The sequence below is a fragment of the Rhopalosiphum maidis genome, chromosome 2 (genome assembly GCF_003676215.2).
Source record: "Rhopalosiphum maidis isolate BTI-1 chromosome 2, ASM367621v3, whole genome shotgun sequence".
Lineage (NCBI taxonomy): Eukaryota > Metazoa > Arthropoda > Insecta > Hemiptera > Aphididae > Rhopalosiphum > Rhopalosiphum maidis.
In genome coordinates, this window is record NC_040878.1 from 2405407 (window position 1) to 2426426 (window position 21020).

At 24.3% G+C, this 21020-nt stretch overlaps 1 protein-coding gene across 1 annotated transcript in view; it reads left to right on the top strand.

Annotated features, from left to right (window-relative positions):
* Window positions 1-21020, top strand: part of LOC113551411 (rap guanine nucleotide exchange factor 4) — a 191562-nt gene that overhangs the window by 126741 nt on the left and 43801 nt on the right. Inside the window, exon 4 of the mRNA XM_026953644.1 lies at window positions 12892-13029. Within this exon, the coding sequence (XP_026809445.1) occupies window positions 12892-13029 (138 nt within the window). The remainder of the gene's footprint in view (window positions 1-12891; window positions 13030-21020) is intronic.

The window sequence follows — 21020 nt, forward strand, 5'->3', positions numbered from 1 at the left end:
TTTCCAATAACAGCATAATGAACGTTTAAAAGTATAAACTGCTACAGAAAATGATTTTTACTAAACCTATATTTTGCCACTTATAAATTGGAAACGGATTTGAATGCGAATTGAATTTTTTTCTAAATATCCATAAACATTTTTTTTTTTTTTTTTGACATTTTTAGTGTATTTTTACGTTTTTAAGTGATTTTTATATAAGAATGTATATAATTTGATAAAAATTAAAAATTTAGTTAAAATTTATTTTAAAAGAATACTATTTAATATTATTTATTTTGCCCTGTCGTGCTTCTATTTATATTATTTGTTATGTTTTTATCAATCAGATAAATATGACACTGTCGCCACCTATAATACGGTTTTTTAAATGAAATTATTGTTGATACGTACAGGCATTTGTTTCTTAATATACATACATACAATTAAACAAATAATTAATAAGCATAAACATTTTTTCAATGTTAATAATAATTTTTAGTGCATTTAAAAAAAAATATATATCTGCTATGAGTGAATTCAAACGTAGTTTTTAGGACATTTTTCTTGGTTTTTTAGAGAATTTAAATCCGTTCTCTACTCATATACCACTGTAGTCTCATTATTTGAAACACCATAATTATAATATATCTTCAATGTTATATAAATTTAATCACCTACTTATTGTGTTACATTAATAAGATGAGATTATAGCACACGAGTATAATTATATTAGTATAACAATAATTTAATTCAATTTAAAGCCCAAGTACGTAGGTGGTGATTTCATTCGAATTTTGAAACGGATATAAACTATACAATAGTTTAACAGGAAACTTTTACTGTCTTTCAATAGAATTTCCGAATTTCTTTAACTTATCTGCTGAAATGTGTCCAATTACACCCTTATTTTGGTTTCATACATATACTGTATTGGAATAAAAGAAAATCCTATAGAATAGATAATAATACATAATTAATGATGAATATGAATGTTTTTATAAAAACTGAATCTTCAATAATTAGTTGTTTCTCGGATAATTGAGAATATAGTGATTTAATGTTCAAATAAAAAAATGAACAACATAAATAATATATACTTGATATATCCTGATTCTTTTAATCACTAAAGTGTACATAAAATAAGTACACGTAATGTACGTAAGTTGGAATTAGTAAACCCTTTCATGTTGCATTATGTTTTCATTTTTGATTTTTGTTCACAATTTATTACGAAATACTTATCATGAATAAGTTTATTCATAAATCTGTAAATTTTAATCATATCGTTTAAATAATTTGATAAATAAATAAATTATGGTTCGCTACGCCCTTTATATTGTCTGCCTTAGGCTATATTAAATTAATATTGGCTATGTGGCTAATTTCAAAACGGTATGTTCCGTACACGAGTAATTTTTGATAAAAACTACTTAAAATAATTTATCATAATTTGATAATCATTTTAGTTCTAGGTATTATCGATGTACTATTTATTTATTAGATTGTTCTCCATACTATTGGTATTCAAATAATGTATTGTGTTAGCGACGAATAAAAAAATTACAATTTTTTGCTGGTTAATGTTTTTAATTTTTGTCATATTCTTTTATGCGTGTCTATATTGAATATTTCGTTTTTATATAATTTTAAAAATATTGATGTTCGCCATTAAATATGCATTGTTTATCAGTCTATATACCGTTTTTCAATATAGTATGTATGCAATCAAAATAGGGGTGATGCAATTGGGGTCATACCAACAGATGGGTTAAGGAATTTTGCAAATTCGACTGAAAGACAGTAAAATTAGTTTCCTGTTTATCCACTATATGGGATCGTGAGTTATTTAAAAAATATGCACTAATAAAATATATTCCCGAAAAAGAAATTTTTTTTAACATTTTGATACCTTTACAAACACGAAACATTGATATAAAAATAAGTAGTTTAATTTTCAAAAACATTTAATTAAAATATGTCTACCGTAAAATGGTGTTCCGGTATTTGTGAAATGTTTATTCTTTACTTCGTTTATTAATATGTAGGTACTTTAAAAATTACAAGGTTTAAAAAAATATCAATTTACTCTTTAATACTTAAAAAAAAATATTCAGTTTCAAAACAGGAAAAACCCAAAATTATATGCAATAAAAAAAACGATTCTGATTTACAATACTGCAGGTGTATGAGTTCCATAAATTATTTAAAAAAAAATAAACTTTTCCCCTAAAACATAGAAGTAGATAGATTAAATTAGTTTCTTACAATGGAAAATTATCTTTATATTTTTGGAGTAAACTTTTTTTGAATTTTATTATATTACAATAAGTATTACGTAATATATTATATAAATCCATATCTTTTAAATTGTTTTATATGATCGATGCAACGTTTGGTTTAAAGTTTATCTAAAACACTCAAGATACGAAACACCTTGCTTTTGGTATAATAAAGATCAAAACGTAAAATAAACGAAAGAAATTTACGATCATACTGAACTATAAAAAAAAAAAGAAATGCCTTTACCTTATTTATTGATGCCAATAGTTTATATTCAACAATGCTATAAACCACACGTGAATGAAAACTATAAAAATTCTGTCATATTTTTAGTTTTTCTGTTTGTTTATGTATGAAATGTACACATCTAAATCCTTTTTTGAATCTTTTCATACAGAATCATTTTTATGACAAACGCGTATCATATAAAATAAATACTGAACAGAAATATAAATGAAATTTTTAATTGTACGGTAGGTTGGATAATATAGTTATATTTTATTATTAGGTCACTGTGTCGATTACATATATAATAATAATAATAATTTTGTTTCAGTTTTTTTATTCTTTATAAATAAAATTTAATAATCATGTATCTATAATGACTCCAATAAATAAAACATGATTTTTGTAATTATGAGCAATATTCTTTTCTTTTTCTTTTTTATAAATGACCCAGTATAATATGCATAGTTATTTAACATACAACTTGATCTATACTAATAAAAGACAATGTTTGTATGTATGTAGGTAGTGATCCATAACCAAGTTTATTATATTCGTGATTCTGAAATTTAGTACATAGGTACTATATTCAAGAATGCGCACATTAAAGTCAATTTTTAAGATTTTGCATTTTAAATAGCGTATCGCAGAGTGATTTATTGGCTCACACAAAACGATTGTTTTTGAACGGTTGCCATTGATTACAAAAAATAAAATATAGCTACAATAATTTAATATGATTTTTAGACCTGTATTTTATACAACCCAAATAACTGCGTTAAAAATATGTGTAGTTTAATGCATTTAATCTACTGACATTATTCATTTATTTGTCTTGGACAACGTTTTTCAGGATCGGCCACATTAATAAATATTATATAAATTCAACAATACAAAATAATATACAAAAACAAACGGCCAAATCGGTCTAAAACTAATCCACAGCGTTCGACTAACTTTCATAAAAGTTTGATAATAGATTCAGCAATATCCCTAGTGTAATATATCCTATATTTTATTGCATACTTTTTACTATTCAACGCGTACATTTTCAGACGACTCACGAAAAACTATCATTTTTATATTTTTTCGCCATTGGATATAGAAAATAAAATACAGCGAAAACTCTCTATAATGAATTTTAAGGAACCAAGAGAATTCTTTCGATATAGAGAGTTTAAGTAATACAGAGGGTATAAGAATTATATAATAGGTTATAAATCAAACCAACCATTATATAATGTAATATTTACGTTGTATGGAGTTTTTTATTATAATTATAAAGAGTTTTTACTGTAGATATAATGATTGGATATAATTTAAACATGTATTTTATACTTAATATTTAAACATTCCCGTGTTAAAAATCTATACAGTTTACATAATTTGACGGAGTTTAAAAACGTTTAAATCCATAGGCATTTTAATTTGTCATAATTAACACCGTTCAAGATCAGTTAATATGTTATTAGTTCAAATTATTTCCAAAAATTTAAATTATTTTTAAGAAAATATAAATGTTACCATTAAGCTAATTCTTATTTGGAACAGTAAAATATTATTATATTTTTGAATTTGTACAATGTTATTCTATTTTTTATTTACGATTCTATATTCATAATAAAGATCGATTATTTTGCACCAACAATAACTATTTATAATTTAAATTTGTAAATAAAATGTCCATATTTCAAAAACTTAATAATAAAAAAACCGTTGCTCGTTATTATTAGATATTTACTTCAATCAACGCGTACTAGAATTGTATTTTTATTGACAAGTATATTGTACGGTTTCGTTTCGCACAATGCATGTAAAATATTTTCAAAAGAAAATCAGATACTATTTCTTGTCAAGAATTATTATTGTGATCGGATTTGTACATCACCAAATAAATGTTTGCTGTATAAACACGAAAAAAAACATAACCGTTCATTTTATTTTTAAATTCTATTCATATGCTGTCTATTGTATCGTAAAAAAAACCTGCACTCGCTATAAATTAATAGTTATTAATTTAAACGTGTTTTACCTCGTTTATGTACAGTATAAAAATTGCCACTGTTTCGTCAACATTCTTAATCTCGGTAAAAACAAATCACCCTATTCTTAAAAATAAAATAATAACATTTTTAATAAATTTAACGATACCTTGTATATTATTTAAATTAAATGATATAAATCACGTCTTCAGCGTATTAGGGCGCACCTTCCGATAAAAATCATTATACTCGTATCAAAATATTCATTGATGTACCTACACTTTTTAATCCCACGCATATTATGTATTATAGACTATATGTTTTACTATTTATTCGATTATTACGCAGATTATTTATAAAGTACCGTTTGTGTTTGTTTTGCACCCTTTCGATCCCTTTACGCTTGCGGGACGCTAAAAAAAAAGCATTTCATCATTTGGTTTTTTTCTCTCCACGATTTTTTTACGTCACGACGCCTCCGCATACTGATCGCACACGCGATCATCATTCTTATAACTACGACATGCGTGTTGGCGTGTTATAGCGGTTATATTTTTTTCGGTTTTGATACCTATATCCAGGCTTATAACATTATAATAATACACAGACGACCCGGGTTAAGTCCTCTAAACTCGATAGAGGCTAAGTGGAAACAAGATTTGTCATGGCCCACCATAAATAAAAATTAATAAATACGATACAATACTACACCATTACGTTATTATTAAACTACGAGTATACTATAATATAGCATTGGCATAAAATATTTAAACTATATTATAATAATGATGCTTGTAAGCGATATTATACGGTACTATATATTGAATCAACTGTGATATAAGTACTTATACCAAGATAAAATACAAAACATATAACTGTATTGTGTGTTACATGATAAGCTTTAAAGTGTATTGATAATGAAATCAAATTGACCAGTAGTTACTTGCATTTACGTTTTAGATGAACGGAATAGATATATTAATATTTTGTAGTGGACCAACATTGTTTGCCAGTATACTTGTGTTCCGTCACTACTCTCAGTTACAAAAAAAAAATCAAATAGTTATAACTATAATTATTGTCAACTATCCTCGATATTCAATACTTAAATTATATGTACCAAAATTATTCTCAAAAATAAAAATAATAATAATAATATATTATTATGCTTAAGATGATTAATAAGTAAAAATTAAAAATATTTAAAAATTTAAAATTGTTTTTGACAATCACTACATTATATCATTTAATACTTTACTTAAAGTTTATTATTTAATTTAATAGTCTTTAGGGACTGGTTTTAAATAAAAATTTAGTCAAGTGCTTACCAGTCTACTGTACATTATGTGTTGAATGAGTCACTATTATGAGTGTATTAAATTTAGATTCAATGGTACATCATTGTATATGAAAAGCTATTCAGAGCGAAGGCGGTCTATCAACTTATATTACCAAGTACATTTTATGATATGTTTTTGATGTAGCTATTAAAGTAATTTATTTTACTTTTAGTATTGTAGAATGGTTGATAATAATTTTCCGAAAATATTATTTAATAATAATTTAAAAGTATGTTTTTATATTATGCTATTAAAAACATTGTATATAAGTAACTCAAAAAGTATTAACATCTTTTCATAAATACCGCAAAAGAAAATAATAAATTCATAGTATAAATCGATAATATACAACTAAAAGAAATCAAAAATTTTATCGTGTATGGAAAAATTAATAATGCACGTAAAAGTTTTATGTTTCCACAAATAATGTTTTTAAATTAAAATAAAACAAGTAATTAAAAAAACTATAAAAAAATAATTTTGTCCGAATTTAAATATAAAATATTTATAAAAATAATAATCATTATATATTTATTAGATTTAATGGTTCCCAGTATCAACTACTCATGAAGGAAGATTTACTCAAATTTTCAAAATTTAGATATACAAATAAAAATTATCATTAATAATTATTTTATCATAAATTGGATTTGCGTTTTTCCTTAATTTTTTTTTTTTTGTTTTTTTCCTATTATAAATATTTGCTACCATAAAACATCCCCAATTTTAAAAACCTAACAATTTTTACTCACCCAAAAATTATTTAAAGAAAAAAAATACCTATCATTGTAAAATCAATACATTTATTGATGCTCCGTTCAGAATCTAAAAGTGATTAAGAACCAATATAGGTATGGATTAAATTGACATTTGGTTTATTCGAGAGTCATACTGTTTTTGCTTTTAAACCGTAAAATTAATTTAGTTGATAAAATCTATGAAATATATTATTTACCATAGATGCTGAAGCTCACAATAGTAATATGTTTTACATCGGTATATTATACACTTATAGTCTAAACAATTAAGTATTAACACTACAATCTACATTCGAAAAATGTGATAAATCCAACAATCTTTTACAGTATTCGATAATATACAACCAAATAAATGAAATTAATACTTAATCGTAATAAATTATTTTAAAATTAATTTTTGAGCTAGAGCCGAATAAAATTGGATTGCCGTTGAACTTTGAAACGACTCACGACTTTTAAATCATAAAGAAACTTATATACTTTTTAAAAATCAAAACAAGTACTTACTTACACCATTGGCTTTATACATTTTTGTTTTTCTTACGTGATTTTCAATCATTTTTAGCTTCATATTAAATAGCTATACAAAAATATATGCATATTTGAATATAAAAACTGAATATAAATGATACTTTTGTACATAATATAACGTCTTGTTTTTGAAATATACAATTATATTGTTATTATTTTTCAGAAAAATTTAAGATGCAAAACTATATTTATATTATTGTCGAAGAAATGGAACTATAGTTATTCTAAAATAATATAGATTGCTGTGCCCAAAATAATAATATGTCCCATTTATTTGAGCCAAAATCAGAAAAAAGTGCCCAATATTGAAAAGCTCTGAACTTTTAGATGCTGAACAATGAAAGGAATGTAATGGTTTTACAATAATATTCTTTTTTATTTTTATGATATTTTATTGCGAACACAGTTTCGGCAGAAAAAGTAATCAATAACTTGTATACGTCAACCTTCAACATTTCGAGAATCTTAAATATATTATACATGATACTTTGAACATTTTATTTTTCGATTTTCCAAAATATTTTCTTAACGTAAAAAAATATCACCAATAACCATATTCCTGGTAGTAGGTAGTTAGGAATTTTTAGACCCTATTAAATATATTCGTTAAAAAAAAAAAACAATTTAGTTGACAAAATAAAATTGCTATTAAAAATTGAAAATAAAAACATTATTTAATTGTTTTTCTTGAATGTAATTTCAAAAATACTTTAATCATACTTGAAAATTGATAGTGGTAATTTAATCACATTCGATATTTAATACATAACTAACACGCTTAAAATATGTATGCTAACATGATAATATTAAAATAATTAACAAGTCATAATAACAAATTGCATAACATAAAAAAAAAAATTTAAGTGTAAATAATTAAATAATTCAATTAACTTATAAAAGGAATAAAACAATAAATATTTTAAAAAGTCATCTGTCTCTCTCCCAAATCAGTCATCCGAGGTAATAGTCCCTTATTTTTATCATCTCATTCTTAATACGACCCTAATTGTTTCGATCACTTACAAGAAATGTCAGAAAATTACAGTTCATAATCGTTATTCTAATAAAAGATTAATTTTTTCATTATTATATATTTATATTAATGTTAACAATTTTAAAAATAAAATCTATTGTAGTGTTTATTAACCATGTTTTTATATGTGTCACCTGTAGTGAACTGTGAATATTTTAATATTTATAAGATATTCATTTTGTGGTAATATAATTTCAGTTAAAATATGATGAATATTAATACTAAATATAACTAACTATATAGTATAAATATTATAACATATATTATTAAACACAAGAACGAATATTAATATAGATATAACACATAATCTTATAAAGCATTTTATAGTTATTGCAATGCATTTAAAAAATCTTATATTCGAGAGATAATAAAATCACATTTTAAGAGTTTTGAAAATTAATCATCGTCATGAAACATATACAATCAAATCACCTGTCGTATTATTTCTCAAAGTTATTTCGAATAATATGATGTCAACTGATACCTATTTTATTTGCGTTACAGTTTAATTCGGGTATTATGTCTGTCACAACTATTTTGGATGTATATGAGTAATCATTTTCAAAACTTTATATCGGATTTTGAATTGGCTGAATAGTTTTTCTGTAAAATCTTAAAATTTACTCGCAATATTATAATTAAACTGTTTTCAACTTGTTACATCTGACATTATTACAGTTATATTTAATATGAATATGATAATATCATAAAATATAATGTGTTATTATATCATAAATTATAGCACAAAAAATGAATACATTTAAAATATATTATTTAAGTAATGTTTATACATATAAATATATTTATATATATTAATTAGAGGAAGTTTTAAAATTATACACATTATTCGAAATAAAAAAAATGTGTATAGGTAGAATCGTTTTCCGTTTATAGTATTTTGTCACTTTTAAATCTAATTGTGGGGCTAAAACTTCAGTTCATCATCAGCTCTGTTGTCACGTTCAACACGTCGTGTCATGCGTTGGTCACCCCAATCAATGGAAACTCCAATTAGTTTCACTCGCCATTATACACCACTGTATATAGCATCTCAACAACTCGGCTATTCTATTGTTTTATATTATTTAATGTATGTTGATTTATTGTTTTTAACACGTTTTGTAGCCATATAGGAATATGGTCATACGTATGTGAATCATAGAGTACCTGTATTAATCGGACGGAAGTTCTCATTTCAATAATTAATTAAAAACTTGTCAAGTACCCACCTCATAAATCTGTTTGCGGAGTCTCGTTTTTATTTTTAAAAGTTATACTACAAAAAGCCACGGCTATAATGTTTAGAACACGATTTGACTAATTTAACGCGTGAATAACGATTTTGTGAGTGTTTCGTTTTTGTAATTATAAACTTCTTTCGGATGGTCGGTTTTAGTTTTACATTTGCTAATATTATTATTGTTAAACACAATTGCATAAAAATAATATGTTTTAGTCAAACCACAGTTGTTAAAATATTTACATATATAATTACTAATTTAAAACTACCACAAAAAATTTATATCACATATTCATATTTTATAAGATTATTATGATTATAACTGTAAGTTATGGTATTATCAGTATCATACATTGTATTTAAACGAACACTATGTGTTTAATTTATATTTTATGACAATAAAATTTTACACATATTTATTGATTTATTTAATCTCATAGCGTATATTTCACTTTGTATCGTAATCGTATCCATTAATTTTATAATTAAAAATATCACGAACCAATATCTATATGACTCGTCATATTTAATAATATTATACAATAATAATTTGTATATTATACTTCTTGAAATTATGAAATATTAGTGGAGCCATTGGCTTGGAAATAATCACAATTTTAGCTATGTGGTCACACGAAAAACTAAGTGGTGTACGAATTATTTAAATATTGTAGCTGACTATTAAAAATAATAGATACTTTATTGAATACAATTATAACTATTATTGTAAAAAGAAATTTGAAATACAATTTAATTAAAAGAAAAAAAAAAGAAAATTATATAATTAATGAAGATAGTTCGTACATGCATATGTTTTTTAGTACTGAGATTTAGGTTAAATAATCAATATAATATCATGTGAAATTATGATTCAGTTATTAAGACCATACATATTATTTAAATCTTTTTTTTTTCTGTGATTAGAAACATGATTTTATCCTAAAAGTTAGTTTTATCTTTTAAAGACGCACGTAATAGGCATAATAATTATAAATATCAGGATAAAAATATAATTTTAAATTTATAAAGACTACTAATTTTAATCATCCGATAAAGATATATGTAGATATATAGTGATATTTTGCACTAAAACACATGCTCAAATTTTTCAATTACGATTTTTTCTTAGTGAAATATTGATGACCTGTACTTTTTATTTCAGGAAAAACACTAAAGAGACAATACAAATATTAATAAACTATTTTCAATCACCTTTATTTTAATTGTTAATTGATCATGAGTGGTTTACCTTATTCGAACGATAATTTTCAAATATATCTTTAACTGAATATTAAAATAGTAATTTTACAGTGAAAAATATGTAAATAACAGTAGGATTTTAGTACATTAAAATAGATTCAGATTTTCTTATCACTACATTTAAACAGAAAAATCTTGCTTTTGTAGCCATCGAAAATGTATAATTGTACATACAATTAGATTTTCATTTAAAATGTATACTCGAGTTAAAATGTTTTCACTGATTAAGTCCATTTTTATATAACTTTTCATTAATTCTATATAAATATCATAAACTTTTAAGTTTATAAAAATCATAGCTTAAATCACTTTCATTCATTGTTCTTTAAATTAAAATATCTACATTTTCAATATATATACATATATATTAGTATACTTTAATACAAACCAAAAATATAATTAAAATAAAATTTATTTAAAATTATGTAAAATAATAATTTAAAATATTGAATATTTAAGTTATAAATCGTCATTCTCATGGATACAATTAGAAATATTACACAATTTAAAATATGTTCTTGTTGTAGTTTGTTATCATATAGAAAAATATTATAATTTTAATGCTTTATCAAATTTTTACAAAAAAACTCGAGTTATAATTTAGATCTTACACGGTTTAAATACGTTGTACGTTATATGAAACTGTATTTTTATTTAATGTTTACTAATTAAAGCTCTAAACGTTAATTATTGTGTTATATATATATATTATATTTATGTAATTATAAAATTATGTTTATTGTTTTAGTATATAGTAAATATTATAATGACGTATTAATACGTATTAATGAGTATTGCAAAAATGTAAAATCAATTATAAAATCAATTTTTAACGAATATTCTAGAAGTTTGCTGTTGGAATAATTGCATTTCAAAATTTCATAAAAGCATTTAGACATTATCAATGTAATCGATCACACATTCGGTTTATATGAAGTCATAAAAGTTAGGATTGTATTATTCAAAATTCAAAAAGTTTCGGTCTGGCTAATATTTATAGCATGCACAAGGGCGTATTGAAATTGAAAAGGGTTCAAATCCGTGTAATAATTTATTATTTCGTCGAAAATCGGTTTTAACACGTAGTTGCTTAATAATAACTACGATTCAAATATTTCAAATTACATGTTACATTATTTTCACGATTTTAAATGGGTATATAATACGTATTATGTGTAAATAATATCATATACATTTATTTTTATTTAAATATAAAATTCAAAAATATGAAATTCATTATTACAAAATTTTTATTTCATGATTACTGCCATTTAAAAAAAAAAAAAAAATACTCTTACATAAAATTAATGAAAAAATACCTTTAAAATACAAATATATTACGATGTTCAGCAGTGAAAAATAAATTAATCGAATCTCGTTTCTAAAGATGTTTGAACAAATTTCAATTAAAAAAAAAAATAATATTAATAATAATCCCTCGTAAATTAGATCAATTTATTATTGTAACAAATTGGATTATATTTTTAAATTGTACAAGATTATACAAATTTAATTTATGTTCAGAATTATGTTAAAAAATTCTTTTAATTTGAATTTATGAATTTAGATAAGATAATCTATCTCCAACACATATTTAGAAAAATATAGCTATAATACTCAGAAAAATAAATTTAGTATCATTCTTTAACTCTGCGTTTAATTTTCATTCAAATTTATAATATTTTAATTTTATTATTATTCGGGAATAATATTATTAGTTTAACTTAATGGATAAACATATGAAGCATTAATATGGTAAGAATATTTTCAAAAAGTCATTTTATACTAGTAAACTGGTGATCTATTAAGAACAATGCTGATAATATTATTTTTAGTAAACATACAAACAACTATTTTATCAAAAAAATAATTAAAATATAAATTATTGATTTTAAATAGGATTAAAAACATACAAAAACAATACTATCAAAAATATAATATGCGCTTGCAACATTTACTAAACAAATAATACTACTAAAAAATTCTAATTTATCATGATTTATTTAAATACTTTGATTAAATTTGGTCTTACATCTATTTTTATTACAATTATTTATATAAAAATATAAAATATAGTAGGCGTTACAAAACTAAGACTAAAGCTCATGGTTTTTTAATTGTAAAAAACCATGAGCTTTACACTACTATTATAAATAAATCAACTTATAACAATTTTGTAACCACGTGTACAGTAAAAAATTACTTTAATTTTCACTAGGCACATTAAGTAATGAATAATATTGTTTCATGTTTCTTCCAGGCCGTTGTCACTCTGGACGTCGGTGCAACTTTCGGCGAATCAATAGTCCATGACTTGCCCAGAGATATGACAGTGTGCACGAAAACTACATGTGAGCTGCTCAGGATACACCAAAATGACTTTAAAAAGATTTGGGACGTAAGTGACGCATTTAAAATAGTAATTATTAATAGCTTCTATTTTTATTTTTCGTAACACGGCGCATCGTATAGGCAATTGTGGTACTGCGTTGATGTTTTATTTCATTGTAGAATATTGTATCATAATAATATTAAACATTAATTTCAACGTATTCATTGTTTGTGCTACAGTAATATTTCTTATTATATAAAAATAATCTTTCAATTGACAATATTTTCAAATTGTTCAGAGTATTTTAAAACGAAAAAAAAATGCATCACATAAAATATATTTTATAATAATTTATTGCGTTTAATAATGCATTTTTAGTAATAATTTCTAAGAAGCACGTTTTTTTTGTTTATCGTGAACGATAAAGAGATAGATTATTATTAAACTCATTATACTCGTTAAAAATGTTTAACTTTTGTATTCAGAAGTTGAAATTACTGTTGAACTAAAAAACAATGCCTGCGGGCTGATAAACGTTTGTTTTCTACGTAGATAATCATACTACTAATTTATAATACACAGTTAACTTATTAATAAATCAAAGTGCGTATATGGTTATTTGAACACGTTGTTTAATAATGAGGAACTATTAAACGCAAAATATTTTTATTATTTTATTATTATATATTGTTCATATGCCAAACAAAACACAGAACAATAGTAAAGGGATCAAATAAATCTGTTGTTTTGGGTTATATAAATATATAATAACCTAACTTGTAAAAAATACCATAAATATTATTTATTTTTTCATTTTTCCCCATTATCGTTTATATTTAACACCACGTATTGTAATTTTACTAGTCGACGGCGGATAAACACTCCATGAATATAAATGTACTTTTTAAAAGTAATATAAATATATTTCTATGATATCCGCGAGTCTTTAAATAACACGCATATTATATTATATAGTGATAAAAATAATAAATAGGCAGTATAAGAAAAAGAAAAACACAGTTTTTGGAAAAAATATAATTCACTTTGACAACGAAAACTGCTGTTGGGAAGCATTGTAGAGACGTAGTCTCACCCAGCGATGCCTATTACAAACTTTGCGCACGTCGTCAATCATCCTTTGCTATTAGTTGTTTGTTGGCGGTCTACATCCTGAGGTACCTGCAACGTCGCATTAATTTAGACATTTTTAAAAACCCTACGCAACGTAATTCACGATCTGTACAACGCCAAAACAAAAATAATTTACGTTTTAAATATAAAATTTCATGTTATTTCTATTGATTATAATGGAGATATTTTTTTTTCTTTTTTTCTTTTTTACTAAGAACTTCAAATTAAAATTTTTAATACCAGATACTTGGGTGATGTTATCCAAAAATCACTGTAAATGCGTAAAAAGGTTTTTTGAATTAAATTTTTCATAACATTTTGTAAATATTTCATTACCAACTGTACCTTAAAATTCAAGATTTTTCTTATAAATTACATCTCGTGAACCCAATTCGAATCGACGTTAAATCACAAATATACTCGGGTACTTATCAAAATATATTTTTCAATTTTAGGTATTTATAAATAAATGTATACCTAATAGTCTTATATTAAAAATAAAAACATGATACAAATATAAAAAGTATTTATATATTTACCTACTATAGAGTATAGAGTATAAATAAATATAATATATTAAAGAATTTATTATATTATATACCCACCTATCTATCATATTCTTTAGACAGTTTATATGTGCACCTAAATTCTAAGTATTAAATCATCCTGTAATGTGGGTCATGCGGTTAACTCTCCACATGAACGGTATACATACGTCGTTGATAAAATTTTTGTGGATTGGTTCGAAGGATCAAATTAAGTTCATTAAATACTAATAGTTTCCATTGCTGAATAAAATAAAACAGTTACTTTATCGTAGAAAAAAAACCACCTTCAGACTAGCAAAAACTTTATTGACAGAGTAGTTATAAATAAAATATTCATTCAACTTAAGTTCAATTGTAACAATTATATATAGCCACTATTCAAAATTCACTAACCGTTCTTACTAATAAACACATTTACCACACATGATAAATTGTAATGCAAATATACGATATAAAACAAAATAATCTTTAATCTTATAAATAAATTTAAGTTAATTATGAATTATTATGACTCTACCTTGTTACAATAGTAATTAATAGTTATACTTATTTCTGTAATAAGAGTATATAAAATATATCTTAATAACTGGTAGATTTTTCCAAATCAGAAATTAACAGTTAATTAGTTAGTTTAGCATAATATGGCGTTTTGCATTTTAATGATATAAATATATATATTTATATTAATTCATGTTTAATAATATATAATTATAACGAAGAAGTGATAAACCGGAGTTTGTTTTATCTTTAATGTATTGCCAATTATAAACAAATGATTATTATACAACCGTCGTTGATTAGTTATTTATATATGTAGTTTAAACTTTTTAAATTTCCATTATTGTATTTTGTTTTAAATACCAAAATATTCCCCATGCAGACTAAAGATATAGAAACTAAACTCATACACATGTACGTTCCGTAAAATATTGTGCACTTTTTCTCTACTAATCTACGTGGCGGTCACTCGAAAGGCTATTTTAACCCGTCTAACATTATGATTATGATGCTTTTTTTCAATAAATATGATTTATCCTAAAATAATACGACTTGTTATACATTTTGTATGTTTTAAAATTAGGTTAATGTATATTATTTAATATAACAATATACAACATATTATATAATGTTTATTTATACGTAATTTTACAGTCATTACAAAAACCTATAAGTTATTTGTTATACATTTACTATAAGGTAGACAAATCGATTATTTTTCTGTCTAATGTATTGGTTAATTTTGTGTTTGTCATATTTTAGAATATTACATATTATCTATATATGTATAAAAAAAAAAAAAAAAACAAGAAAATGTCACATTGTCAGACGAGTTAATGCGTGCAAACTGTTGAGGACAAAGGTATACAATATTTACTGAACGTTTATTGCATATACGAGTTCGGTCTCCTTATCTCTAGTCTTTCACACATGTATATATATATATAATATTTTACATGCATATTGTGTACATACTATCGTTATTTAGTTTAAACATAATATTAACACACCGAATAAGACTGTCTATCAATAACAGTCGATAACATAATGCCACAGTGTAAATACCCCAACACCTATAGTACCAAAATGTATTTAAAAAGTAATTCACAAAAAGAGATATCATTGTGATTGCATTCCATTACAGAATACGTCGATTACGTCTTGTGAAAGTGTCGAACTAATATTCAAAATTAAAGGTTCTGGCAATGACGTAGCTGAATATAGATGTGATTTCTGTAAATATATTTTTTTTTTAAATTTAAATTTAAGTACCTATATTGAAATATAAGTTTCAAACTTTCGTCAATAAACGAGTAATACTCCTTCGCTAATAGTGTAGTGGGTAGACGCTTATCTGTGAGAAAGCAAACATAGCGAGACCCCATGTTGATACACCTACATAAACCCATCCGTTTTCTTTCAGATATTATAAAAAAAAAAAACTCATGTGTGCATGTTAAAGGTATTAATTCTACTACGGCATATAATATTAAAACGTCCCCCGATTACTTTAAAAAATCCATAAAAATCTATCAATTTTCTAAATACATCATGAATTATCATAAAAAATTAAAAATTTTTAAAAGTCTTCAACGGCCGAAAAATGTTAATTACGTCACGTGCGTTATCTCTTATAATATGATCATTACTCCTTAATCCATGTAACTACCATTAATAATACTACGCATTTTGTATTATTACGTTATCTTACTAATATCTTTAATATTTTCCCGTCTGAAATTAAACAATACAAAAGTATTCTTTTTTAACGAAAAATTATCAACAATAAACTTCGATCTTTAATATTTAGCTGTTCAACAGTAAAAATAATACATTTTTTTTATGTTTAACTATCTTAAGACTATTAAAAATATTGAAATATTTTTTAATGTTGACTGTAATTAAGATAATAATATATAAGGCAGTATTGTCTGTATGAATTTTGATTTTAACCGATCATTATTAATATTTTAATTTAATTTAATTATTATTAACCATTGTACCTAATTGAGATACTATCTTAAATAGTTACCATTTTTGTAATTTATTGTAAACAAAAATAAAATCAACTACAAATTACAATAAAAAAATTCGTTTAAGATGAAACCAGTGAAATTGAACGACGTATTGGACACTTTTAATTAGCTTAACAAATACTGTGACAAACGAGCTTTCGTGACAATTTCTAATAGTAGATCGACCGCATTGCAAATGTTTTTCTTTTTTATTAAGAATAAAAATCTGAAGCTGCTGTGGCCATTAGACGTAACACTGCAGTATATAATTTAGATATTAAGACATATTACATTTTATAATATAGTTAATAATGGTGAAAAACATTTATTCTTTTTTTTCAGAGTATATTATAAATCAAATGAGATATAACAAAATAAAATAGGGTAAACAAATAAAGATAAATAAATATTAAAAATAGAAATAAATACGGAATATTAGGTAACTTAGATGTTTATAATAACTGTGATATATTGTTGTAGTGTTATGGTTTATAGGTGCTCGTTACACTTGGTTGATGAGATGTGTTACCGATTGAAATTGGCTAAATACGATGATATAAGCTAGACGAGGGCTTAATTTTTCCGCTATAGGTGGGGTCGGGTATTCGTAGTATTTTTCCCTCCGTGTTATATACTTTACATTCAGTAAGAATATGTTTGACGGTGAGAAGCATCCTACAGCGTGTACAGATAGGAAGGTCATTTTTTTTTATTAAATATAAATGCTTGAGGCAGTTGACAGCCAACTCATATTTTCTTGGGGGTTTAACGGTTAAAATCCAAGGTAGTATTTTTTTTATTTTTTTTTTTATTTTTTTGAGCTTGATATTAATTTTGTTCTATCCTTTCCCCGATTGATGGAGTGTATCCATTTCGATAAAATTTTTAATATCGCTGTAGAAAAATAGAGAGAAGGTATTAGAGCATCGAAGGACGAATATGCTTGTTTAGCGGCTATGCCCAGGGTCTTGAAAATCGATGAGGGTATATAAAGAATCGCTATGTATCGTGCTGTAAAAGTGGTCGATATTTGAAATAATTTATTTGTCGGCTTTGAGAATGCTAGAGTTTAAACTTAATATATAAAGCATTTTTCGGAGAGTCTGAATGGACTGGATTTGGTTATATTCGTGATTGATGGTCATCCCGACATACGACATTCCGTATAGGACGCGACATGTGTTTATATGTTTTTGGATTTGAGTGTGCGAGAGATTTTCCATAAATAGATTATTAAGTGTATTAGAGTATGTTGATTTCTCGGGGGGTGTATGCATGTTGAGATTGATGTTCATTGTGAGAAACCAGTAAGATCACAAAAGTGTTATGGTGCGTATTATGTTTTCCAAACCATATTTTGTGTATAAATGTTATTGAATGTATATTTCGGGTAAGTTGTGATGTCCTGGAAAACATTCTTGATATTCTGGCTGCTCATTTGGTTGTTTATATATGGAATGCCTGCTACTGGCGGGATGCTTTTAATCGGTCTGGAGCAAAGTGCGTCGATTACAAGTCTAATTCGCGTGTTGTGGATTAATTCCAATATTTTTGAATGGGACGGTTTAGCAGTTGAAAATGTTTTACTGTTGTTTATTTATACAGTTCAACGTTATGTAATATATTATTATGATAATGGTAATGTATTTTCGCAGTGATAAAACAGTATAGTATAATAAAGATAATGCACGCGTCATACGTGCTATTATCCTCTGCAGAAGAATAATAGTTTAGTCCAGTGACAGTTTATCTTGTGCTGTGTCAAAAACAGAGTTCGAAAACGTTGGATGTTACCCGAACGTGTGAAGAGTGAAAGTGAATATTTCAGTTGATATATTATTGTGTACCTAACGTATTGAACAATATAGACCGAACGAAAATCGATTTAAAGTTATATGTACGAATAATGTTCTATATTTTATTTTAATATTAACAATTTCACATCTTGGATCCAATATAGATACAAGACAGATGTTTTTTTCTGTATTATTATTATATACTCGATGAAATCTTTAAATTACAATCAATTTATATTGGTCATTGGTTTTATTTTAACGAAACGATTGAGTATTGTTTAATCCGAGTAAAAATATGAAACTATAGTGAAGACTGGAAATTCAAGATTTATTCGTTTATACACATTTTTAATGTAAAGTGCAAACGTCGGCTTCAATATGCATAAATTTTTAAATACAATGGTCGTAACGAAAATTAAAATAAATAAACGCAATACAATTGATAGGTCGTGACTTTTTTTTATACTCTAAGATTTTATTTTTAGAATGATTGTTTCTGAAATTCATATCAATCTTATCCTCGTATCTGACAATATGGAAATGGATAATAAGTTCATGTAAAAAAAAATAAAAATGAGTTATCCGTATGATAACTGAATAATATATTTTATAAATATTCAACGGAAATCTAACCAAATGCTAAACAATATCCCAAACCAAAAAAATAGTCTGTAGGATTATGGAAAGCAGAAAAGATAAAGATATACGTATTATATACAGTGCATCACAATATAAACCATACGAATTCTAATTTGATATATTCATTTTATCACTATCATTTTCAAAATGGTGGATTTTACTCAATTTACAGCCATACTATATTTTGCATTTTATTTTTAAATCATATATATATATATATATACGTATTTACAGCATACCTATATACAAATTATTACACATACCAACCGTTCAACATAATATTACAATAATATCATAAAATGTATTTCATTTATATTTTTAGCGATTTCGTCGTTCTTGTCGTGGTTATTCTTCTTAACTTAATAATATTGCAATAACATGACATATGATGTATGTATAATCATAGTCATTATATTAACCAACAGTCCTCGCGTCTTTTATACAATGTCGGTAGTTTTGTGTATTGTCCTAAGCTGTTTCAGTATTTCACAACAATACAATACTTTATTTTCAAAAATAATTATTCAGTTATAAGCCATAACTTTTTGATAATAATTTAATAAACAATTTTTTTTTTATCTCTATTATTATGTTATTATTCCGTGAAATTATAGAAAACATGTTCATTTTAAAAACATAATTTTTTAAATCATAGGTACATTTATAAAACATATTTTAATTTTAAATACTAAGAATAATTTAACACACATTTTCCAACCTTTGAGAAATTGTATCATGCGCCATTAATGCTATATTACAGCTAGTATAAATAGTTTAAATGAATATTCAGATATTTTGTTTGGTTTATTTTAAGATATAACATTATTAAAACTTGTAATCGACTTTAATATGCATATTAAAATATAATAATAATATGATTTATAAGTTTTCGTGTTAAAGTTGTTTACAGTTATTTTAATATGTGTTAATCTAATTTTTATTATAAAACAATTTTCCAACGACTTTATATTACGTAAACACCTCACTTAAACGTACAATTTATAATAATTATAATTAAATAAAACATTGCAGTGTGATACATGCAAATTATTACACGATTGTTTAAATAAACATGATGAAATATGTGTTGTTGCATATTTTATTTTATAAAGTATACTATCTTTATATTATTTACTTATTTATATTAAATTATAGTAACTCGTTGGTGGACATATCGTTCATTAATTTGGTAGGCATTTCATTTATACAACATTTGTTTTTTTTTAATTAAAATAAATCAATAATAAATTACGAAAGTTTTAGGTGTCTAATATTTTATACGTTCCAACTTAAAAACTAAAATAATAGAATAATTTTTGTAAAATTACTTTAAACTAAAAATTGTATTCAATTTTTATATTAATATTACCTAGAAATTAATATCGTAATATATATATATATATATATATTATTATAATAAAAATATCTAG